This window comes from Sciurus carolinensis, chromosome 11, assembly GCF_902686445.1.
Source record: "Sciurus carolinensis chromosome 11, mSciCar1.2, whole genome shotgun sequence".
NCBI classification, from domain to species: Eukaryota; Metazoa; Chordata; class Mammalia; order Rodentia; family Sciuridae; genus Sciurus; species Sciurus carolinensis.
The window spans coordinates 110414809-110440290 of record NC_062223.1 but is presented as its reverse complement, the minus strand read 5'-3'; the positions used below and the strand labels follow the sequence as shown (position 1 = coordinate 110440290).

At 35.1% G+C, this 25482-nt stretch overlaps 1 protein-coding gene across 6 annotated transcripts in view; it reads left to right on the top strand.

Annotated features, from left to right (window-relative positions):
* The window catches only part of Arhgap20 (Rho GTPase activating protein 20), a 126892-nt gene that overhangs the window by 93395 nt on the left and 8015 nt on the right, over positions 1–25482 (top strand). For all 6 annotated transcript variants that reach the window (XM_047519549.1, XM_047519547.1, XM_047519545.1 and 3 more), the window contains 5 exons: positions 12–78; positions 2252–2440; positions 20065–20243; positions 21403–21564; positions 25106–25215. In XM_047519549.1, coding sequence (XP_047375505.1) covers positions 12–78; positions 2252–2440; positions 20065–20243; positions 21403–21564; positions 25106–25215 — 707 coding nt within the window. The remainder of the gene's footprint in view (positions 1–11; positions 79–2251; positions 2441–20064; positions 20244–21402; positions 21565–25105; positions 25216–25482) is intronic.

The following is a 25482-nucleotide window of genomic DNA, read 5'->3' as shown; positions in this document are numbered from 1 at the left end:
TTATCTCCTAGGGCTCTGAGAGAGATTACCAGTTATGGGTCAATTCTGGAAAAGAAGCTGCACCATACCCACTCATTGGTAAGTTTCTGTGAAAATCTAAAACAGCATTATGTTTTAATTATAACTCTTAAGGGTCTCAGAACTGGTCATATGGTTCTAAGCTTAAATACTTATAAATCTCAGGGGTTGTGCATTTATTAAATGTCTGTTAAGCATTTGCTATGTGCTAGACAATCTTACCTTTTTACTTAACTAATGGTGTAGTTATGAAAACAAATGTAGATTTTCCTTTGTTTTTTTCACCTTATGAACAAAATTAATCTTGCCAAGCTAGTTATTTCTGTAAGAAAGCAATGAATATTAATTTCTGAAAATTCCTATTCCCTTCCTTACATCCTGCTGCATTGCCTCTGTAGAAGACCTTAATCCAATAATGCATCTTAATCTATGGATAGGACCTCTGTAATACCTGTCTGTGCCCAGATCTTTCCTAGGTATCAAAGAAAATGAGATTAAACCTGTGTGACTCCTAAAAAGTCTTCACTAATTTACTAACTACTATTTCTCTAGCCAAATTTTTAGCCTTCGTTTTGGGGAATTATTGATAGGTTACATTTCACCTTATTTTAATTAATTACCTAAAAAATATTTCTTGATAAGTAGTTTAATTCATTGCCATAGAAATACAGAAATTAAAATAAGGGACAGTGTCTATAGTAGCTCTTTGAGATGATGATTTGTTCAACATTGTTTAAAGCACGCATGTCATATGCATTATCTCATGTAATTATTTCCTTGTCAGTGATGATTGCTGTTGTATAATTCAGACTGTTTCAAGTAATCTGAGTCTTCTAAAGCCAAACTTTTCTGTGAAGTCTATGTAACATATTCTAATGCTTAGAATTAGAATATAGAAAGTTGTTATGGATAGAACTGCAGGCAAAATTGATCGCACTTCAGATTTTTTTATCTTGTCATTTTTATAAAAGTGAGCAACAATGAAAGTTGTCTTTACAAAATCAAATATATACTTAAAATAGTTATTTTAACAAATTCATTAAATCTAGGTAGATAGTAACTTAAACAGTTTCAAATTTTGTTACCAGCTTTTACTGAAAAATCATGGGACGTGATATACCTGTGATTTTTTTGATTATATTTTTTAATTTGACTTGTAACAATTGTACATTAGTAGCTGGGTATTTGATAAATGAATTTTGTATTACTGTTGGAATAGAAGCCATTTTGTCTTAATCCCTGGAAAATAGTATAATGGAGAAATATTAATAACATTTACATTGTATGCCTATGTCATGTAGAAAGGAAGAGTAAGATTTCATTAAGTTACATTCGGTGATAAGAATAGAAGAGAACTTACTCTGTGTATTTAAAATGTCAGTAACATGACATTACTTGAAGATTATAAAGGGATACTTCCTTAGAGTATTGGAGAGCAAAAATCACACTGCAGTCATATCTCCAGTGTTTAATTTTTATAGTTCGTAAATTCCTTGTTACCCCGTGTCTGTGTTTCTAATCTTCAGCAGTCTTCCTTCTGATTATTGTCTATGAACACCAACCTAGCATAGCACTGGGAGGAAAGCATAAATCAAACAAATTAGTCCCAAGGCTCTCGAGTAACTGATTTTATAATTAATAAAAACTAATAAAATATCTTTTTTCAATGAACATGCGGAATAATAGTAGTAGTGATATTTGACATATGTAGTTCTTTGTCCCTATTTAAATATTAGCCACTAGTATTTACTTATTTGATTCTCATAATACTTGTGTGATAGGTAGAGTAAATATTTTAAATCATGAATTTGAAGCCAAGAGCAACCAAGAGCAATCTTTGCTGAAGATTGACAGATCTATTATTATCAAAGGAGAAACTCAAAATACCTTTAAGTGTTAGATACAAACATAGAAAGAATCCATTATGCAACTCACAAACTGATCCATGCAATCATTTTCTGCACTGAATTTTGAACTGTAAGATTTTTGTTATGTAAGATTCACTTTCCATGCAATCATTTGAAATAAGATATTCATTAAATTTTCTCCCCTTTCCCCTCTCCCCATAAAAATATTTCAGTGGGTCCACATGTGCATGGTGGTCATTCAGTCAACAAAAGGATTCTTTATACTAAAAGTCCCAGGGGTAAATTGCAGTACATTTCAGTTTGTGGCAAACATGTTCATAGTACTAATCAACCTGAAGTCTACATTTAGATTTTTCTCTTTATAGGGCATGAATATCCCTATGGAATTAAAATGAGCCATCTTCGAGACACTGTACTCCTCACACAGGGATCAAAGGATTCTGCCTCCCCTTCCAACCTTCAAGAGCCCTTCCTTATGGAACAGCTGCCCCGAGAGATGCAGTGTCAGTTCATCCTGAAGCCCAGCCGCCTGGCTGTGGCCCAGCAACTGAGTGGTGAGTTGTTTCTCCTCCTTCACAGAGCCTTCCCTCAGCCAGAGTTTTCATTCTTGAACGTGAATTTAATACAAAGGCCCAAACCATACTTCCACCTGTGTGAAATATTTTCTTTTGAATTTTCTAATAGGTGTTTTAAAAAGAAAAGTTGGCATGTTAGAAAAAAGGATAGTTTTATAAGTCGGCAATAGGCATCATTTACTTATATCCAGCAGCAAATAACAATATAGTCAGTCCCTTCTTTCTTCACCATTCTTTCCCCTTTAACCTTAGGCCCAGTGCAGAGTCAAAGGCACAGGCAGTGCTGCAGGTGTTTCAATGCTTTCATTGTACTCTTAACACACTCCACTGTGTGTTCCCCCTCAATGGTCACATTATAAAATGGAGGTTGTCAGTAATGTGTGTCTGAAGAGTGTGATGCCTTACCTGGATCTTGGTATTGATAGTATGAGAATACTAATGTGATTTCTAAAGAAGTCTCTTCTTAGCCTACTCATCTGATATGTATTCCCTGTGAAAACATCTCTCTTACCTACTTATTATATAGGCTCTACTATGGTAACAGCGATGTTCAACATAAGAGCACCATAATTTGCCCTTAACCCAAGCTTGAGCTGTAAGCTAGTCTGAAAGTAAAATTGTATAAGAAGCAAAAAATGAGTACCAAAAAGTGTGTGATAGAAAATTGATACTGCCTTTGTCAATTTGAACCTTCTAAGAAACTAGTGAACAGTGACACTGCCTTTTACAGATGAGTAATAAGTTTAAGAGAAAGCATGGACCTTGAGAGATCACTGAGACCACCCCCCTGCCATATTTTGGATTATTAGCATCAACTGAATGCCAGATGAAATTCTGAAACTTATCTGTGTGTGATCCAATTGATATAGCATTAATGAAAAAGTAGCTGATACTGTTTTTAACCTCATTGCATACTGAGCCTACTTGAAGAAAAAATTGTATGTAGCTATCCAAACTTAGAGAAGATCAACAAATTAAATCTTTACTCATTATAAAGGTTTTTCTTGCTTTAAGTGTTAACACACACCAACCTCCTCTAATGCATTTTTAGTTTAATTTATATTTTTATTTTCATACTAAAATAACTAGTTTTTGAAATAATTACAACTTAAGTGTGAAACTTATTTAACTATTCATCCCTTTGATTCAAGATTTTGACTTTTTATTGGGCAAGTTGTAATTGCCCTTTCTCCTCTTCATTCACCCTCTGTTCATTCTCTTTTTCCTTTATAGAAGCTCATATTCTTTCTCTTTCCAACCTATTGAGCTCTACCCACTTTCTCCATTCATTAGTTCCCTCCTATCTTTACTCTTCCCTCCATATCCAACTTAAATTCCATGGTTATCATGATAATCTTTCTTGCAGATAACCTTGACTTTCTTCATCCTTCTTCCTACTTTGCTATTCTCCTAATAACATTCCATCCCTCAGTGAACTCTGAGCACTGCTGGAGAAAATCATATACCAGAAGAGTAGTTGGTATCACTAATGACAAACCTCAAATGCCCACTCCATGTTAGGCAATCTTAACTTTGTTTTCCTGAGATGTATACCAGTTGAATTCTTTGGCCTGTTTTATACACACACACACCCTTCCACATGCACAGACAACCTTGCCATTTTCTGTGGATGACTTTGCCTCAAACTTTATACTTTACTGAAGTTGTCAGTTATGTCAATTATCTTTCACTAGTCATCATTTTCTCTCCTATAATGGTAAATTAAATTTTGGATTCTAAGGTCATTTGCTCACATTCATGAGCCATTTTGAGGGTGCTACAGTGATATGGGTTCCTTGCATTAAAATAAGAAGGCAGATATTCTGGTCCATTGTTTCCAGCACCTGGAATGGCACCTAGCATATATAAACAAACATTCAATAAATAGCTGTTAAATGAACAAATTAATGGGTCTGTTAGCTGAGGAGAAGAATATTATCTGACTGTTCTAACTTTATACCCGTGTTCTATCAAAACAGTTTCTCATGTCAGTTTGGTTTAATTAATCTAATAATCACAGGTCAGTAATCTTAAGGATTTTGCCCAATTTTGCCATTGACTGGCTCAGTTAAATTTCAGGCATTTCTGCTTTGTTCCTGTCTATTAGAAGTTAGGGTAGTAGTGGTTGCCACTTTAGATGATTCCCGGTAATGGCATATGGAATGGAATGAATACTTGCCACTGCTGCCAAAGCTAAGATCCAAATCACCTGTGTAATTAAAATTATAGGTGAACCACTTATTTTTTCAATATAGAATGCATTTTGAAACATCATAAATGGAGTATAACTTCTCATTCTTCTGGTTGTACATGATGTAGAATTAAACACTGGTCATGTAATCATTTATGCACATAGTGTAATAATGTCCAATTCATTCTACTGTCCTTCTATCCCCGTGCCCCCTCCCCTCATTCCCCTCTGTCTAATCCAAAGTACCTCTATTCTTTCCCAGCCCGTACCCTTTGTGAATTAGAAACTGCATATCAAAGAAAACATTCAGCCTTTGGTTCTTTGGGATTGGCTTATTTCACTTCAGCATGCTATTCTCCAACTCCCTCCATTTATGGGGCAAAGGACATCATTTCATATTTCTTTAAGGTTGAATAATATTCCATTGTGTAAATACCACATTTTCTTCATTCATTCAATCACTGAAGGGCAACTAGTTTGGTTCCATAGATTAACTATTGTGAATTGAGCTGCTATGAACATTGATGTGACTATGCCACTGTAGTATGTTGATTTTAAGTCCTTTGAGTATAAACGAAGGAGTGGGATAACTGGGTCAAATGGTGGTTCCATTCTGAGTTTTCTGAGGAATCTCCACACTGCTTTCCAGAGCGGTTGCACCAGTTTGCAGTCCCACCAGCTTTTTCCCCACACCCTCACCAACATTTTTTGTTGTATGTATTCTTTCTTGTTTGTGGGGTAGTGGGTATGGATATACTAGGGATTGAACTCAGGAGCACCTGACCACTGAGCCACATCCCCACCCAGTTTTGTATTTTATTTAGAGACAGGGTCTCACTGAGTTACTTAGCACCTCAAGTTTGCTGAGGCTAGCTTTGAACTTGGGATCCTCCTGCCTCAGCCTTCCGAACTGCTGGGATTACAGGCGTGTGCCACCTTGCCTGGCATTGCTTATATTCTTGATAATTGACATTTTGACAGGAGTGAGATGAAATCTTAGTTTTGATTTGCTTCTCTATAATTGCTAGAGATGTTGAACATTTTTTCATACATTTGTCAATCAGTTGTATTTCTTCTGTGAAGTCTGTTCATCCCCTTAGCATGTTTATTGATTGGGTTATTTGGTTTTATTGGAGTTGTTTTTTGAGTCCTTTATATATCCTGGATCTTAATACTATATCTGAGGTGCAGGTGGCAAGATTTTCTCCCATTCTTTAGGCTCTCTCTTCACATTCTTTATTGTTTCCTTTGCTGTGAAGAAGCTTTTTGGTTTGATAACCATCCCATTTATTGATTCTGATTTTACTTATTATGCTTTAGGAGTCTTGTTAAGGAAGTCAGTTTGGGACCTACTTTTTTTTTTTTTTTTTTTTTTTTTTTTTGTAGTACGCACAGAATCTATTCTAGGGCCTCAGTCCTTGATCCGCTTTGAGGTGAACTTTGTGCAGGATGAGAGATTGGGGTTTAATTTCATTTTGCTACATCTGGATATCCAGTTTTCCCAGCAACATTTGTTGAAGAGGCTGTCTTTTCTCCAACGTATGTTTTTGGTGCCTTTGTCTAGTTTGAGATAACTGTATTTTTTTCTGTATCTTTTGTCTATATGTCTTTTTTGGTGCCAATACCATGCCATTTTTGTTACTCTATCTTTGTATTATAATTTAAGGTCTGATATTGTGGGCTGGGTTTGTGACTCAGTGTGAGTACTTTCCTGGCACGTGTGGGGCACTGGGTTCGATCCTCAACACCACATAAAAATATATATAAAGGTACTGTGTCCATCTACAACTAAAAATTTTTTTTTTTTTAAGTCTGGAACTGTAATGATGCCTGCTTCACTTTTCTTGCTAAGAATTCCTTTGGCTATTCTGGGTCTCTTATTTTTCCAAATGAATTTCATGATTGTTTCTTCTATTTCTATGAAGAATGTCATTGGGATTTTAATAGGAATTGAATTAAATCTGTTTAATACTTTGGGTTGTATGGCCATTGTGACAATGTTAATTCTGCTTATGCAAGAGCATGGGAGATCTTTCCATCTTCTAAGGTCTTCTTCAATTTCTTTCTTTAGCATTCTGTAGTTTTCATTGTAGAGGTCTTTTACCTCTTTTTGTTAGATTGATTCCCAAATTTTTTTTTGAGGCTATTATGAATGGGGTAATTTTCCTAAATTCTCTTTCAGTGGATTTATCACTGATGTATAGGAATACACTTGATTTATGGACATTAATTTTATATCCTGCTGCTTTGCTGAAATTATTTATTAATTTATTAAATCATTTATTAGTTCTATAAGTGGAATTTTTAAGTCTTCTAAATATAAAATCCTGTTGTCAACAAATAGTGATAGTTTGAGTTCTTCTTTTCCTATTTGTATCCCTTTAATTTCTTTCTTCTAATTTCTCTGGCTAGAGTTTCAAGGATGATGTTGAATAAAAGTGGTGAAAGAGCGCATCCTTGTCTTGTTCCAATTCTTACAGGGAATGCTTTCAAATTTTTCTCCATTTCGAATTATGTTGTGTAGGGAGCATTCCTCAAGCTTATCTGACAGCAGTCATTGACACCATGGTCTAAGTAAGCCAAATAGTCTGAACAGAGAAACTGAGGTAATGGTAAAGACTCACCATGGAATGAAGGTCTTTGCAGTTGCTGAGGCTGAGTTTGAGCTGAGGGGAGGACTCATTCTGACAGGCATCACAGAAAGCTATGATGTGAGCTCACCTGAGCTGCCTTGCCTCATGCTGTGTGCTGGAGCTTGCCATCCCCCCAGTCCTTTGTCTCAGACCTGTTGCTGGGCAGAATTGCTTAGGCATGCTTGGTTTGTTTACACTACCTGGACCCTCAACGTATAGTTCACCCATAGACTGACTCTGTTATGCTTTAACAAGTGTGTTAACCTGATTGGATAATGTGCCTATATATGTCCTGTGCAACCCTAAATAAAATTAGGTCCATGCCTTCAGAGCTTGATCTCCGATGCCTGAGTAAAGCACACTGGGTAAGGCTAGGTAGGGTAGTCATCGTTCATCCTCACCCTTAGCAAACCTGTCTCTGAACATCTACAATGTTGGGCTTAGCATATAAAGCTTTTACAATGTTGAGATATGTTCCTACTATCTCCAGTTTTTCCAGTGTTTTGAACATGAAGAGTTGCTATATTTTGTCAAATTTTTTTCTGCATCTATTGAGATAATCATATGATTTTTGTCTTAAAGTCTATTGATGTGATGAATTATGTTTATTGATTTCCATGTGTTCAATCAACCTTGCTTGTATCTCTAGGATGAACCCCACTTTATCATGGTGCACTATCTTTTTTGAATGTTTTTGGATACAGTTTACCAGAATTTTATTGAAAATTTTTGCATCTGTGTTCATCCAGGGATATTGGTCTGAAGTTTTCTTTCTTTGTTGTGTCTTTGGTTTTGGGATCAGAGTGATGCTAACTTCATACAATGAGTTTGGAAGGTTTCCTTCCTTATCTATTTCATGGAAGAATTTAAGGAGTATTGGTGTAAGTTCTTCTTTAAAGTTCTAGTAGAACTCAGCTGAAAACCCATCCGGTCCTAGGCTCTTCTTAATTGGTAGGCGTTTGATGGCATCATCTATTTCATTGCTTGAAATTGATCTGTTTAAATTGTGTATGTCTTCCTGATTCAGTTCAGATAGGTCATATGTCTCTAGAAATTTGTCAGTGTCTTCAATATTTTCTCATTTATTAGAGTATAAATTTTCAAGATAGTTTCTGATTGTCTTCTATATTTGTCTATTGTAATATTTCCTTTTTCATCACAAATTTTCATAATTTGAGTTTTCCCTTTTCATTATTATGGCTAAGGATTTATCAGTTTTATTTATTTTTTCAAGGAACCAACTTTTTTTCAATTTTTTGAAGTGTTTCTTTTGTCTCAGTTTCATTGACAGCTCTGATTTTAATTATTTCCTGTCTTCTGCTTTTGGTATTGATTTATTCTTTTTCTAGAACTTTGAGATGTAATGTTAGATCATTTATTTCTTGATTTTTTATTTTTTTAACAAATGAGCTCAATGCAATGAACTTTACTCTTGGTGCTTCATTCATAGTATCCATCAGATTTTGATATGTTGTATTGCTATTCTCATTTATCTCTAAGTACTTTTTATTTCATCCCTGATTTCTTTTGCTATCCATTTGTCATTCTGTAGCATATTAGTCTCCAGGTGTTAGAGTAACTTCTATTTTTTATTTTATTGTTGATTTCTAATTTCATTCCATCATGATCTGATAGAATGCAAGGTATTATCTCTACTTTTTGTATTTGCTAAGAGTTGCTTTGTGGCTTAAGATATGGTCCATTTTAGAGAAGGATCCATGTGCTACTGAGAAGGAAGTATATTCCCTCGCTGATGGATCAAATATTCTATGTTAAGTCTAAATTATTGATTGTGTTATTTAGTTCTGTAGTTTGTTTAGTTTTTGTTTGGAGTATCTATCCAGTGATGAAAGAGGTGTGTTAAACTCACCCAGTATTATTTTGTTGTGGTCTATTTGATTCCTGAAATTGAGAAGGGTTTATTTGATGTACGTAGATGCTCCATTGTTTGGGGCATAAGTATTTACAATTGTTATGTTTTGTTGATGTATAATTCCTTTAAGCAATATGAAATGTCCTTCTTTGTCCCTTCTGATTAACTCTGACATGAAGTTCACTTTATGTGACATAAGAATAGAAACCCCTGCTTGTCTATGCCATCCATGTGATATTTTTCTCAATTTTACTCATCCTTTCACCTTTAGTCGATGGATACCTTTGCCTATGAAATACGTCTCTTGGAGACAGCATATTGATGGGTCTTCTTTTTTAATCTATCAGTCTATGTCTTTTAATTGATGAGTTTAGGCCATTGATGTTCAAGGTTATTGAGATATGATTTGTATTCCCATTCATTTTGGTTTACTTCTGATTATTAATTTTAATTAATTTATCCTTTGATTGACTTTTCTTTAGTGTAGTTCCTTTCTTTGCTGGTTTTTACTTTTTTTTTCATTTCATCTTCACAGAATATTTCATGGATAATATTTTGTAGTACAGGCTTTCTTGTTGTGAATTCTTTTAACTTTTATCATGAAAGGTTTTTATTTCATCTTCAAATATGAAGCTTAACTTTTTGTTGAATATGGAATTCTTTGTTGGCATCCATTTTCTTTCAGAGCTTGGTATATATTATTCCAGGACCTCCTAACTTTGAGGGTCTGGATCTGAATTGATTCCCTCTATACGCAATCTGATATTTTTCTCTCACAGCCTTTAAAATTCTGTCCTTATTCTGTATGTTAGGCATTTTCAGCATAATGTGTCTTGATGTGGGTCCGTTGTTATTTTGTACATCTGGGATCCTGTAATCCTTTTGTATTTGATTTTCCATTTCGTTCTTTAGATTTGGGAAATTTTCTGATATTATTTCATTGAACAGTTTGTACATTATTTTGGTTGTATCTCTGCACCTTCATCTATCCCAATAAATCTTAAATTTGGTCTTTTAATATTATTCCATAATTCTTGGAAGGTCTGTTCATGGTTTCTTAACATCTTCTTTCCATGATCAACTCTTATTTTTAAGATTATTTATTTTGTCTTCATTGCCTGAGGTTCTATCTTCCATGTGGTCTAGTATGTTGGTGATGCTTTCCACTGAATTTTTAATTGGTTTACTGCTTCCTTCATTTCAAGGATTTTGCTTGATTTCTTTTCAGAATCTCTCTTTCTCTTTATTGAAGTGATCTTCCATCTCGTGAATTTTGTCTCTGATTTCACTCCTTACGTCATCCTTTATGTCACAAATCAGTTCAACTATACTTTCTAAACTCCTTCTCTCACATTTCTTTGTGCTGTCAATGGATTGTTATTGAAGCATCTTTGTTTGTTTGGAATGATTTTTTCCCTTGCTTTTTCATGTTGTTTTTGTGTCTTCCCATCTAGCAGTGTGGATCTAAGGCAGTATAGTTTTTGCCCTACAGACTTATAGTGTCCCTAAAGGTTTCTAGTACCTTGTCTTTAATGGGGAGACAAATAATAACAGCACCCGGTGCAACAATATGTAGTCTTAAACCAAATAGCTCTTATTGAGACATCTGCAGTTTTGTTGGAATAAACAGAAACGATGTGTTCAATTGTCAACAATATAAATAGTAAGTTTGCAAAAGGGTTTACAATTTCAAATGGTGGACAAAGAGAACAGTGGTGCGTAGGATGTGATGTTTATGAGGAAGGAGGAGAGAAGATAGAAATAAAAAATTACAGGAAGAGTGAAAGAGGAATTAACAGAGGTTGGCTGTTAGGAGAAAAGAGAAGACAGGGAAACAGATAAGTGAGAGGAATATATATATATATGTATATAGTAAAAATTAAAAGAAAAAGTTAAAAATAGAAAAAAGTAAAAAGAATACACAACAAAACTGTAATATACTCTTCAGAGATCCCAGTCCTCTAACTGATGCATGAAAAATACTTGGTTTCAAAAGTGGTAGAAATGTGAGAAAGAAAAGGAAAAAAAAAGGATTTCAATGAAAAATTCAATAGTCATTCCATTGGATTTAGAGATTCTCAGCTTCCTTTCTCAGTTAGGTGAGGTTATCTAGAGTTTAATGCTAGCTCCACCCTCAGGATGGTTGCTAGGGTGAGAGGGTTAGTCCTAGAGGTGGAGTTCCTGGAGGCAGGGTGTAGGTTTAGGTATGCTCTGGTCTCTGGTGTCTTTGCTGGGTGCCAGTATGTGTGTAAATTTTAAGGTAGCATACCTCCAAGGTCCAGCGATTGCCAGTCCAGCTTGGAAGACTGCACCCCAGGAATCTCCTTTGGGTTCCACTTATGTGGTACAGGAGTCTGTTCTTAGCCCATTACTTCACCTTTGGACCCCATGATGCTTGTTCTCCCATTCAGTTTTTGAACTCCATCTCCTGCCCCTGACCTTTCAAATTCCCAGTCAGGCTCTTCTCTCCCAGTTGCTCCTGCAAGCAGCCAGATTAGAAGGGGACAGAGGAGCCAGGTGGGTTTTCGCAACCAGTATGCTCCTGTATAAACCTCTCTCCATGCTTGATTTTCTCCTGTTCACTTAGGTACTCACGCTGTCATGCAGTGTGGGTTTGCCTGGCTGGTATTTCAGGCCAAACTCAGGTCTGCCTGTAATCAGCTCCCCCAGCTGCTATCCCCCATGCCACTGCTCAGAATGGTTCCTTCTGCTGTCCTCCATGCATGCTGCCAAGAGAGATGGCGGCTTCCTTTCCATACAGATACTCTGCAGCACAGCTCACTGTTTTTTGGAGCAGTATCCCTGATCTCTAAGCTCTCCATACCCTGACACACCTCAGTCTTCCTGAGAATGGGGGTTCCTTTAATGCCTTTATTGCTTTACTGCAGTTCACGGAGGGACTGTTCTGCCTTGCGCCTTTAGCAGCTGTGGAGCTGGGGATCTTTCCCCTCTTATTTTTTTATACAAGATCTCCAGAGTCCCCAGTGTGTTTCAAGTATCTAGTATTAAATTCCAGTAAAGTCCCCCCTAATTCTTGATTATTCACCTACCTTTTTGAAAAACTGCCTGTCTACTTTTCTTGGTTCACACCTCGGAGCCACTAGGAAAGTGATACCTGTATTCCACCATCTTGCAGCCTCCCCCACTGATAGTAAAATTTGAACTTTAGTACAAAGGATACTGATGAAATTCTAAAACTTTTATCTGTGAGATCCAATTGCTACAGCAATATTATGTAGATGCTTAAGTAACTAATCAGAAAACCAAATTTCAAATTTTTTATTGATGGAATTTAAAATATAATTGAGTAAAATATAATACATATCGCATTTCCCTGCCCGCAGAGAGACACGACACGTATCCTGGTTCAAGGCTTTATTGTTAAAAGGAGTCCATCCTACTTCTTCTATTCTCCTTTGTTTTCTTCCTCCTCTCTAAGGGCTACAGCGAAGCATATATACACAACATCAGCCAATCAGAGCACTGTCCATGAGGGAAAAGCGTGGACAATATAGTAAGTTACCTGGGGCACAAGGTGATCATGCACAGAGCATGCATAGGTGCAAACCAATCATAGAAACTTCCGTATATGATGCCATTTGTTTTTCACAATAAAGCCTTACTGGAACCTTACTGGCAACTTGCCAGCCGCCATCATTAATGAACAGCCTAAAAAGGGTCTGGGGTCCCGGATACCCTGACAAATACAGGCCTATTAATGATAAGAATTTTTTGGAGTGATAACAAAACTGATGGTAAATGCTCTTTCTCATCTATAATGAACATTTTATATTTCATCTTTAAAAATACCTTTTTAGGACTGGGGTTGTGGCTCAGTGGTTGAGTGCTTGCCTAGCATGTATGAGGTACTGGGTTCAGTTCTTAGCACTGCATAAGTAAATAAATATCCATGACAAAAAAATATTTTTTAAAAAACACCTTTTTACACAATAAATACTGCCAAGTACTGATAACATTCTACATGCATAATTTTAATTGTATGTTTCTCTTGAATGGCATTTGTATAATTTTCTTAGAGTTTCCTCTTGATATTTGCCCTTTAACATATCATTCCATTGCAGATTAATCACTAGCAATGTAAATTCCTCAATTATACAGATAAATGGATTTTGAGATATTGAAATTTCCTTTGCCTCTTGCATCAAGATTAGTAAAACTGCTGAAATTAGTTCAAGCTCATAAAATTCATTTGCTGAAAGTGAGTGGGAACCGAGAGCTTACTTCATGTTTTAACTTCTATATATATAGAAACTTGATATTACTTGTGACTAAACATTCATTGTTTTAAAAATTACTGCAGTAAAAGTTTTATATATAGGCATAGATTTGCCTTAGTAATTTTAAGTTGAATACATTAAGAAATATTTACAGAGATATCCAGTAGTAGTTCAATAATAGTGGTTGAGGGTAGTTCTTCTCATTCATAAAAAGTTGAGTCATAGCCCTAAATTCAAAATAACACTATAAAACTATCACTGCTGAGCCATTCAAAAGTTGTGTGATAAGCCAAATATTAGCTTGCTTTGTTTTTTCACAAATATTCACAGAATTGACAACGATTAAGTCCATAAGAGTAAGTGAAGTTCACTGTTGACACTACTGATCCAGTATTATGTGGGAGTTTCAGATACTTTCCATGCAGTACCACTGATCAATATAACACAGAATAGCCATAGGTATTAAATTATTTAAATTTTCACAAACTCTGTAATTGTCAAATTACATCTCTTTCACACTTTTTCACCACCGTCTCATATATCTTAGTAGATTCTACATCAGATGGTACTGAATTATTGTTTTCTTAATTTCTTTGAAAAATTTTCTCCTATAGTTATCCTGTGCAGACGTAACTAATTCTTTAGTCACTCAAACTCAGCATTTACTTCTTGAATAAAAGTATGACTGTCATTCATCAAGAGCAAAGGAAAGTCATTTGATCTTTTATTTAGTTTACTGTAGATATTACTCTAATATACCTCAGTGGTTTAATCAATTCTCATCAAAACACTAATAATCTTAAATTTAGTTTCTCTGGATACATTTTTTCATGTACTACAAGCATGCAATATTTAAATCAACTCACCATTGGTAAATGATTTTCCTTGAATTGGGTAGCATATAAGCCACTTTGAAACTTCTTTTGTTGTAGTCTCATTTTCATTTTTTATTTTGTGAAGAAGTTCTACAATGATGAGACATTTCCATTTTGAATATTCTAATTTTTCTTATCATTTGCTTTCTTATGAGTTGGAAATACTGTAACTAGTTCTTAGTCTGGTAACATTAGGATATATTGATGTGAGTTTTAATCTGGTAAAGTTGACATAGTATATTCTTTTACTATAGGTATTATACCATTACTTAGTAAGCTCAGTGCTTTGCCATTTAATTCAATAACAGAATCATCCACACTTCACTGTTCATTCAAAAGTTCATTTTTCTCCTGTTTCAGTATGATAAGTAATAGAAAAAATAAGGTGTTGTAGTATCAGGTTCATTTGGCTCTTGAAACACTATTGAGATATAATGGACTCATTACAATTTGTGGTACCATAAGGAAGCAGGGCAAAGTAATGAGAGCACCACATAGTACCTCTGTCTCAGTTACTCAACTCTGCATGGAATGTGAAGCAAGAGCAGCTACAGAGTACTTCAACAATTGAGTGGGGTGTGGTATTCCAGTAAAACTACTATGGACAGTAAATTTTCAACTTAATTGTATATATCACTAGCTTCACCCTCTTTGAATTGTTTTTCAACTTTTTTTTTTTTTTTTTTACCATTTTACAAGTTTTGTTTATTGATTTACATGATTTTGTTTTTCAACTTTTTAAAAAAGCAAAAACTATACTTGGCTCACAGGCTGCACAAAAAGTGAGAGAAGGCCAGACTTTTCCCAGGGAACATTGTTTGTTCCCCTGATTTAGAGGATTAAAATTAACATTTAGTCAAAAACATTCCTGCTTAAGTCTCAGTATTCTACCAGATTTGGTAACAGAAACAGAGCTTCACATAAGTAATACAATCATCTCTCTTAACTTGTCTTCATTCCTTTTTGTCTTTGGGAATAGTTGAATTAGAAGTGGAAAAGCCAAAAGGCATCTATAAAGACTAAAGAATCATAAAGAGTCTAGAAATTCTACAAATGAAATTGACCCATTGATGATAATGTTCTTCATAATGTTATCAAGTAATTTCTACACAGAATCGAGCAGTTTATAGCTTTTTTTGTGCTTCCAAACAACATTTAAGGTTACATTATTACTCATTTACAGATGATCAGACAGTTGTGCCCAGCATTACAAAGCTGAAACCTCACATACGTCTAGTGACAACAGCAGGGACTCAAGGACAGGAGACCTAGCCATTTCATTATATGAGTCTGTTAGTACTAACTCACTTCATAAAACAGAGGCTCCTTTACATAGTTATTGTTTGTCTTATGTCAGCATTCCCACTGCTGCTGTTACTGCTTTATAGACATTTGTTTTTATTTAAAGCCAACATGCTACTGTAGAAATTGAGATTATTTTTAGTACCCCCTTGCCTTGTTGTGATATAGAAAATATGACTATATGATTATCAAAATTTAATGTATTTTAAAGTCCCTTCTGTCACTACCTTCCCCATCCTGTCAGCACCTTCCTCATTCTCTGTGACCCACTCATCATCTCTAAAACATAACGTAAAAGGAAATCTCTTAGGAGGAAATGAGTTTAACAGCAAGACTCTCCCTACCCTTTTCACATATATAGCAGCCTAGTAACCTGACTTCTAATAAGGAAAATGAACTGATTCTTCTTTTTTAGAGCATACTATAAACATGGAATTTGGCCTTCTTTACCAAGTGTTGCTTGTTATATTCCCTGTCCATCACACTTTGCCTGTGGCCTATATATTTGAAATCCATAGAACTCAAATTCTTATATTGCTTAGCCCTAGGAATTGGATACCTTTCATGGTCTCCAGTGTGGAAAATTATATCTTGTTTCTATGGTTAGTAAAGGCATAAAAAGATAATTTGTTAGTATTGGTTGAGAACAATTAATATACTTTTACTCTGCCTGAATAAAATAAGCCACAGTTAGATAAGTTCCATATATCCATTCTGAGAGAAGCCACCTCTAATTAGCTTAAGAAAATTTTCCGTGTTTAGTGAACATAGTCATTCCCAACCTGTTCTTCAGATTTCTACCTTGTATGAAAAAGATCTCCTACTAAATAGTCTTACAATGAGGATTAAGTAGCAATCAGTCTCTCAGGCTACCCCTGAGACTTACATCAGTGTAACTTATCTTTGGGGTGATTGATCCTCAGCAAGAAAGTTCTAGAGAAAATGGGGGATTTGGGATGTAGATATTCAAATATCTGATCACAAAACCCCCACTCAGATATCATTTCTAGGATATCTTTGTTTCTTCAGACATGTCTCCAGAACACTTTATATTGTAACATAAAAAATTTACATTATGATTGTTTATATGCCTACATGTATCTTTAAGACTCTTAGCATCTTAAGGCATGGGAACTCATCTTAGGGCTTAGTTTGGTGTACTGGACAGAGCAAAAGTTAAATGGAAGAGTGAATGGTTTAGGTACATCTAGTATAGAAAAACTGGAGAGGAGTGGACCAGTTCCAGAGGTTAAGTAAGATCTGAGTAGAGTCTGAAGTAGCTCTTGAGGTTCCAGCCTGAACTGAATTCCCAGTTCCATGCCCCCCCACAGACTGACTTTCCACATCTACTTCAGACTCTGGACTAAACTGGAACTGAAGTGGACTTTTATGGTAGATAGTAAAATAAAGAACACATGTTTTTCTTCTACCTTTTCGCTGCATTATTTTGATGTTTTCCCATATGAATTTCCTACTTTGGGTGGTGTCGTTGGGGGATATTCCTAATTTGGAGAGTTATATGGCCAAAATAGAATTGCTAATTAAAGCCTTTTGTTGTTGTGACCTATGAAATGTTTTATAAATTGTAATACGAATATTCAGTTTTCTAATTTAAGCATGAAAAAACACTAAGCCAAAATCTTGCCAGGATTATTTAGGAAAGCTATATTTACATTAATTTGGTTTTCTTTACATTTCTATTGCCCTTATGTTTTTATGGCAAGAGCATGTTTTTTCATCAGCCTTTAACATTTAGAAGGTAAGCACTATGCTCTATAAGCTCTGCAAGAAAGTAAACTTTAATGAAATTTTTTTCTCATTCCCAGAGGGAACCCGAACTTTCATATTGAATGTTGTACACAACATAACAAAAGGCAAGGCTGCAACTGAAAGTCTTTAGAATAAAATAAAGGACTCAATTTCCATATCTTCTGTCTACATTCATGAGAGAGCTGAGTGTATAACTTATTGATAGAGCATTCTTCTTAAAAAGTGCATGAAAGCTAAAAGCCAAATAAGATAGTTTTAAAAATAGTAAAACCTGGTTAAATGTGCATGTACCAGACTGAGTACAATTGCTAAATGTGTATAGTAATATAAAAAACAAACATTTCCACTAGATTGTTAGACATATACAGCAGGAAGAAAATGCTTTAGTTGAGCAGAAGAATGATATTGTTTGATGTCTGCATACCTTCTGAAGGCGGTTAAATCAATGGAGAGGGTTCTGAGAGGAGGTCCTCTTTATAGGGAGGAGATTGGTATTATGACAGCTTTATTCAAGATCGCTGTGGCCCATGCCCTCTACAAAATAGTATTTTTCACACATTATCTTACATAATCCTCTCAATAAGGCTTTGAGGAATAAGTCATATCCTTTTCCTTTGAAAGTTGAGTAAAGAGGTTATGTAACTTGCTCTAATGAGTGTCTGAACCAGGAGTCAGACTAGGCTTCTGACTCCAGAACCTTTGCACCCTGAGTGTTTGTACACAGATGACATACTTACTGTATTCTAAGGAAGAGAAGTGAAAGTGATGGTCGTAAGGCCATTTGGTAAGATATTGCTTATTAGCTTATCCTCACAAAACTTGGCTTTTTTCACATTTGGCTATTCTGAAAAAAATCAAATACCAAGTCACTTTATAGCCAAACAGTATAAAAGGTTTATTTGAAATTAGCATTTGACACTGCTGACTGTGTCCTTGGATTATCATCTTCAGTTGCATTATCAGGGAATTCTGGAGAGTTAAGCATCTGTGCTAGGTAGCTTGACTGTCACAAACAATGCCACACAGCCAGTTTAATGACCAGTGTGCACTCTCACTGGAATCAAACCATGAGTGGCATTATAGCTCTTTAAATTTCATTTCCGTTCATCTTAACTGCAAGCTGTTTAGAATCTGCCTCACAAATGCCTACTTCAGGTGTCAGCCAGAAATGTGGGCAGAATTTATTCACAATACTTGGGGCTCCCCCACCAGGTTTTCTTCTTTCTGGCACCCTCACTCTTACTTTCCATGTGATGTGGCTACCTCTATTTCTGTATTTTAGTTCTTCAAGCCAGTAAGTATAGGTTTCTTTCCACATCTTGTCACCCTACCACCCTGGGGCCTATCCATATGCTAAAAGCCTAAGAAGAAACTTAGTGCTATGCCACTCCCTTCTTCCAAATGTCAAACTTTTACCTCTAATCTCTACCTTACTTTGGTCACTCTTTAGTGCCTTCAGGTGGGATTCTTTTGGTTCATTTGCCCAGAGTATGTAGTTGTTATCTGTGCTTATTGCTGAGGGAAGTGAATAAGGCGGTCAGTCACTTTTAGAAAATAACTTTGAAAAGGTCTCTCTGTATTTTCAAATTGTGTGAAAGCCCATTAGCTTTCATGTTAAAGTTAAACACAGATGACACCAAAATTGTTTTGGCACTATGGTGTCATGAAGTCATAATTAACTGTCCATCTTTCTTTCTTCTGCTTATTTTGCTAATGATATCTTTTTCCACATAAAGTTCTCCTCAGTTTTAATGCAGAGCATGGTGCCAGATGTTCCCTCTGTTGAAATCTTGATCTTTCAAAATCCAAATGGAATGCAAATGCCTCCAGAATTACTCCTCTCCCTCCTACTGGGTAGATGTGATTTACTTTCATCTGAATGCCTTTGATATTTGTTTCCCCATTTTAACATTTTATTTATTAATATACTTGTTTTTCTCCTCACCACTACCAGTCTTCTTCCCTATTAGATTATACATTCACTGCAGCCAGGGCAAGTCTCACTAATGTTTGTAGCTGTGCGTAAAGTTAGGAACAGAAAAGATAGATGAGTTTTTACATATGCAAAGAAAGGATATTAGCTTTCTATCTGTGTTCTCAGTTGTAGAATGAGACATCCAGTGATAAAGCATTGTTTGTTTTTTGAAAACAACTTGATAGAAACAACTCCTCCTCCCAGCTCCTTCCTTTCTTCCCCCTTTTCCCTTTCCTCCTCCTCCTTGCTTTTTCTCACTATTTAATTGTAATTCAATCTTCACATTTTTTGTATGGCTAGTCTAATATTTAAAATTGGAAAAATGTGAGCTGGGAGTATAGCACAGTAGTACAGCACTTGGCTAGCATAAGGGAAGCCCTGAATTCAATCCCTAGTACCACAAAAATAAATAAAATGGAAAAATGTGTTGATAGGAATTACTTTTTGCTTGAAGTTTAAAAGTTAAATAGGAGGCTCTCTTTCACCTTTGAAAATGTAGTGCCAAAACTCAAGTCAATAGTCTGGTAATGTCTCAAAAATGGGTAGAAGAAGAACCCAAACACTTAATTATTCCTTAATTTGTAAAATACTGTAATGAAATTTTATAGACTATATTGTCAGTAATAAAGGACATCTATAAGCATTTTCTCTCTTTAAGCCATTGTAACAAACATAGTATAAAATGGAAATTATAGAAGTAAAGTTAAGTGAATTAAACTAGTTTTTCTAATAATTTTACTTCTTAGATTCAGGTCAGAAGACATTTAAAAGGAGAAGATCTATCATCAACTGGGCCTTTTGGCGGGGTTCTAGCACTCATCTGGACAACTTGCCCATGTCACCAACATCTCCTATGTCAGGACAACTCTTTGGAGTGTCTCTCCCAGATGTTTGTGAGAATGACAACCTGCCCAAACCTGTCTTGGTAAGTCTTCTTTTGGCAAATAAAATAATGGGAAAGTTTGGGAAGGGAGAACCCTGGGAGGTAAATCTTTCCTAAAATGGAAAAATTATAAATACCCCTGCCTTTGACTAAGAACCAAATAAAAATCTGATTTAGCTATTGTAGAATCATAAGGAAGAGATGATTTAGTCTACTGGTCCAAGAAATAGCAAAGTTAAACCTGCTCAGAATTGCTCTGTAGACAAAGAATCTACATTATCCCTCACAAATCCTTTCTTGAACTCCAGTGTCCTGAAAAGACTCCTTTTACCATTGAAGAGATTTCCCAATCTTTCATTTGTTGAAGTTTTAAAAACTGGTTTATTTATATTCCAGGTGTTTGGATATAAAGATGTATCTGCTGGCATTTAGTTATTTTTTCTATATAGAATGAATCTGATGAAAAGCACCAAGTTTGTATCATCTCCAGTGGATATATTAAATGATCACTGATAAATAACCTTCATTGAATATCCAGTATTCTCCTAGCATTGTAATAAATGTGTGGCATTTTATGCTATATTGTATATTCTAAGTGCCAAACACTAGGATAGACACTTTATTGTTTATCCTTCACAACAAATTAAAGGGGGGGATAATTATTATCATCATCATTCTTACTTTACAAATTAAAAAGAAAAAAATCTTAGAATCTTACTCAAGATTACACAGTAAGTAAGTGGCATAACTGGCTTTCAAATCTCATGGATTGCTTGTGTCCAAAATCCCTTTACTTCCTACATTGAAAGTATAGGGTATACAGATAGAAAGTAAGCAAAATTAGAGAACAATAAAAATCTCAGCAATTTTCAAGAATATAATACATTGTTATTCACTGTAGTTGCCATGTTATACAATAAATCAACTGAACTTATTCCTCTGGTCTAGCTGAAATTTTGTATCCTTGGGTCAATATCTCCCCAACAACGTTCCCAGATCCACCATGTTCCCAGCCCCTGGTAATCACTACTTTATGCTCTAAAAAGTTGGCTTGAATCCTTCTAGCCATCCATCTGACTCTAATCCTTCAGTGCTATCAATCTAACCTCTGGCAACCAAAGAAGACAGTACGTGTTCCCTTGCTTGTATGCATGAAGTGCCATTTTGTTTTGTTTTGTTTTTTTCCTTTACTTTCCCGTAGGACATGCTTTTCTTTCTTAATCAAAAAGGCCCCCTCACAAAAGGCATCTTCAGGCAGTCGGCCAATATGAAGTCCTGCAGAGAACTAAAAGAGAAACTGAATTCTGGAATTGAAGTGCACCTAGACTGTGAATCTATTTTTGTAATAGCATCTGTCTTAAAGGTAGGAAAAATTCACCATTTATGTACCCCATCATGTAGCTAATCCTGCAGCTATGGAGCAAGATACATGGTTTGTTTCATTATGATTATTATTCCTGTTTGCAAAGAGCCATAATAGGTGTAGGATGTAAGTGTTTAAAAGCATTTAATTATTTCCCTCCCATAATAGTCTTATCTTCACTTCTGCCACAAAATGAAAATTTAATTAAAATTTAAAATAGTGAAAATATACACAGCATGTTTACCATGTTTTCTTATCTTACTTCTTTCCTAACAAAGGCAAAGTTTTCAAAAATAAACTTTCATTAAGCTTTTGAAAATAGTTACGGAAGTTTACATAATAAACAAATATTTGCCTAAAAACTGAAACAAAAAGTTAAACCATTGAAAAGTCTATTAATTTCTATAATTATGCACACAAATATTCCTTCCCCTCATTCCCTAATGCCTTCTACTTTAAAAGTTTGAGTAGGAATGACTACAACATCTGGGCCTTCTTTTATCTTTACCACATTTGGTGTTCTTCATGGTTCTTACCCTTTACCCATGTTTACTTAAGTTATATCTGTGGAGTTCTAATATTTTCTTTCCCACCTTTCTGGAAATGCCCTACATTTTGGGAAACCTCAGGTCAAAAATTAGCTTTCAGCAGAGGTTTTGGCCCCAGCAGTGGTTGCCAAACACATGCCTCAGGCTCCCATCTCCAAAAAGGTTGGGATGTATTTGGACCAGGGTTAGTGATGGTCCCAGCTTGCATTCCAGGACCTACAGAATAAAAATCAAAGGAAAACTCGCATATCCCTACTCCAGCTGAGTAGCCAGTTATTTATAGAATCAACTTCATTATTTTATTAAAAATAAGGCATTTCTTGATAAATGGGCCAAGTCTGCCCTTAATCAAATACTTCTGTCAATTATACAATAAAATATCACTGGAGAGGACTGAGAGTTTGAATTAGAGTAATCCATTTTGCACAGTTTTAATTTCTCTTCAAACCTGGAATACAATAAAGTTAGGCATGGCATTCTTAGCTATATATATATTATGAATTTTTTTCTTCATTTAATTGGATTTTCACCCATCTCTTAATTTAGGAAGGTAAAGCCTCATTTAAGAAATTCATTTAGAAAAATTTTCTTGTTACTTTCTTCATACCACCACAATTCCTAAAGTTCCTTGCTGAATTGTTAAGTCTATTGCAAAGCATGTTCTAGAAGAGCTAAGTTGTGTTTCAAATTACAGGAATATTAATTTGTCCAAAAACATGCAGAACACAAAAACAATGACACTAAGAGTCTAGTTAAATGGGTTCCAAGTAATGCAAGTTCTATTATCATGTAATTATATTACTCCCATCTAATCCAAAATGGTTTTTAGGAAAGAAGATAACTATCAGTTTTTTTTAAAAAAATTTTGCAAAATTTTCTTGTTTTTAAGATTATTTTGAAGTGTCACCTAGGTTTTCTTTTAATTTTTTTCACTTACATTGATTTTGTTCAAATATAAGCTTAACTCTTCAAACTAAAATTGGACAAAAATTTCTTGGCACTGTAACTTTGATCCCTCAGACCTTTGATGAAAAGTTCATATTTAATCTATAGAATCTTATCTTAGATGAATTAGAAAGTTCTCCTGACCTGGGTCCTGGTTTTGAAAGGGAGGAGAATTTCAGTTAAACGCTGCAAGTTACTAATTGTAATTCAGATCCAACTCTCATATCCCTCTCAGCTGCAATGGTGGTTTTATTTCATAACTTGTTATTCCAGCTGTGGGAGAGTTCATTGAGATGTTACGAGTTATTATCTTCCAAGTGTAGGTTTAAGATTTAATGATGTTTTTCTTCAAGACAGATCATAAGAGTGTTTTCCACCGAGATTTAAAAAGAGCTATCATCACTACGCCATTTTTAAGAAACAGATTTTTCCTCTTCTAAATCTGAATTTTAAAGTGGTTGGAACCACTAAAAGTAGTTTGAAATTATGAAAATTCAGTGAATTTACCCAAAAAGAGGTAACTTTTGTGATGCTGTATCTGAATCATGAATATCAAGGTACATTTTTACTGGAATATATAATAAAACAGAGGTAGACAGAGGAAGACTTTGAATCATTTCCTCTTCTTATTAACTCTGTTAAAAAAAAATGCATGGTAATAGTGTAACATGACTACAAAGAAGTTCTTAAAAATATCTGAGCCTCTCAGTTATAGCTGATTGAACTTTTTTGTCCCTCATTAATATTTGATCACATGACACATAGTTGAGTTCACTAATGGCCTCTTCTATGGCTGGGACCAAGCTCGATGTTGATGTGCATGAAGGAGGTGAGGGTCTGTCCCTATCCTAAAAGAGCTTCTAGCAGAGGACGAGATGCCCACATAATTAGCTAACTAGCAATAAGCTGCCACAGCTCCTGTATTAGTAATAAATCAAGAGATATAAGTAACAGGTTGTACATTGCCACCTTCTCTAAGGCACTTTGTTGAAGTTACTGATTTGTTTTTCTAGCAAGTTAAAATTGCCCAATTGCAGGTTTTCATGTTTCAATATTGGAAACAGGAATTTTTAAGAGGATCACCAATTGTGGGTATAGTACTCAGATACTAAATAGAAGCCTCTCTGCCTACAGTTTACCAAGGTGGAGATCAGACTGAAAGTTTGGCCTTATTAATGCCATTCCAGAAGTCAACACAGAATTAGGCACAACCAACTCTTTAGGACCAGGATCAAATTTAGTTAAACTTTTTGTAAAGAACAGTCAAACAGCAAACTCCCATGGTTATATCCTGCTCGTGTCATAGTTGGTTTTACTACACCTAGCCCTGCCAGGATCACAGTAGAATAGAGTCTCCAAGAAAGGATAATATACTGTAGACATGTTATTTAGTGTATGTCAGGCATAGGGGTGCTGCCCCCAAGTTTCCGGAACTCAGCCATCACCTAGAATTCTTTCTCCCCTGAAATATGAGAGACACCTCTGTGGGGGAATACAGGGAGAAAAGTTGTGAACCAGTACCACTGGTGGTAATAATGATCTAAGATAACACACCTTTATATTTACTTCTCTATTCCAAGCACATTAAACTCTGCCTCACACATATAAATAAATACATATAGAGTGACTGAACATTACCAGCTTATGAACCTCACAGATATCTTGGTGCCTTTCCTTGAACTAGCTGTTTAAGGAAAGGGGGAAAAAAAGAAAAAAGGGATTTAGGATAGTTTACCACCAGATCCTGTCACATTGTACTCATTTGCTAAAATGTATACAAAATAGGAAGTTTTAGGAGGTTTCAGGCCAAATTATTTTTCCCACCATAATCCAGATTTTAATTTTCCCAGGGGTTTCTTGTTAGGAAAAAAAAAAAAAAACACAAAGCATATGATCTGTGTGTACAAATTAGTAAGAGTTGGCACAGAGTTTTGTTGTACTTCAAAGAACAAGAAGAGTTAGCTTTTCAACAAGATATTTTCTAATTTCTCCAACACACATTTTCATTGAGAATGTTTTGAAGTATTTGTTTTTTTCTTCTGTTTAAGGATTTTCTACGTAATATTCCAGGAAGTATTTTTTCATCAGATCTCTATGATCACTGGGTCTGTGTAATGGATCAAGGAAATGATGAAGAGAAAATAAATACAATTCAAAGGTAATTATTATAATTTTGTCTTTCTCAAAAATAAAAATACTTATTTCACAAACTTGTCTATTAAAATGACAATTCTTCAAACCATATCTATGGGGACCAGTTTTAAAATATATTTTTTTCTGCCTGGCAAGGTGGTACATACCTGTAATCCCAGTGATTTGGGAGGCTAAAACAGGAGGATTGCAAGCGTAAGGCCTGTCTTATGAAGGCCCTGTCCCCAAAATAATTTTTTTTTTAAAAGTAAAAGAACTTGGAATGTAATTCTGT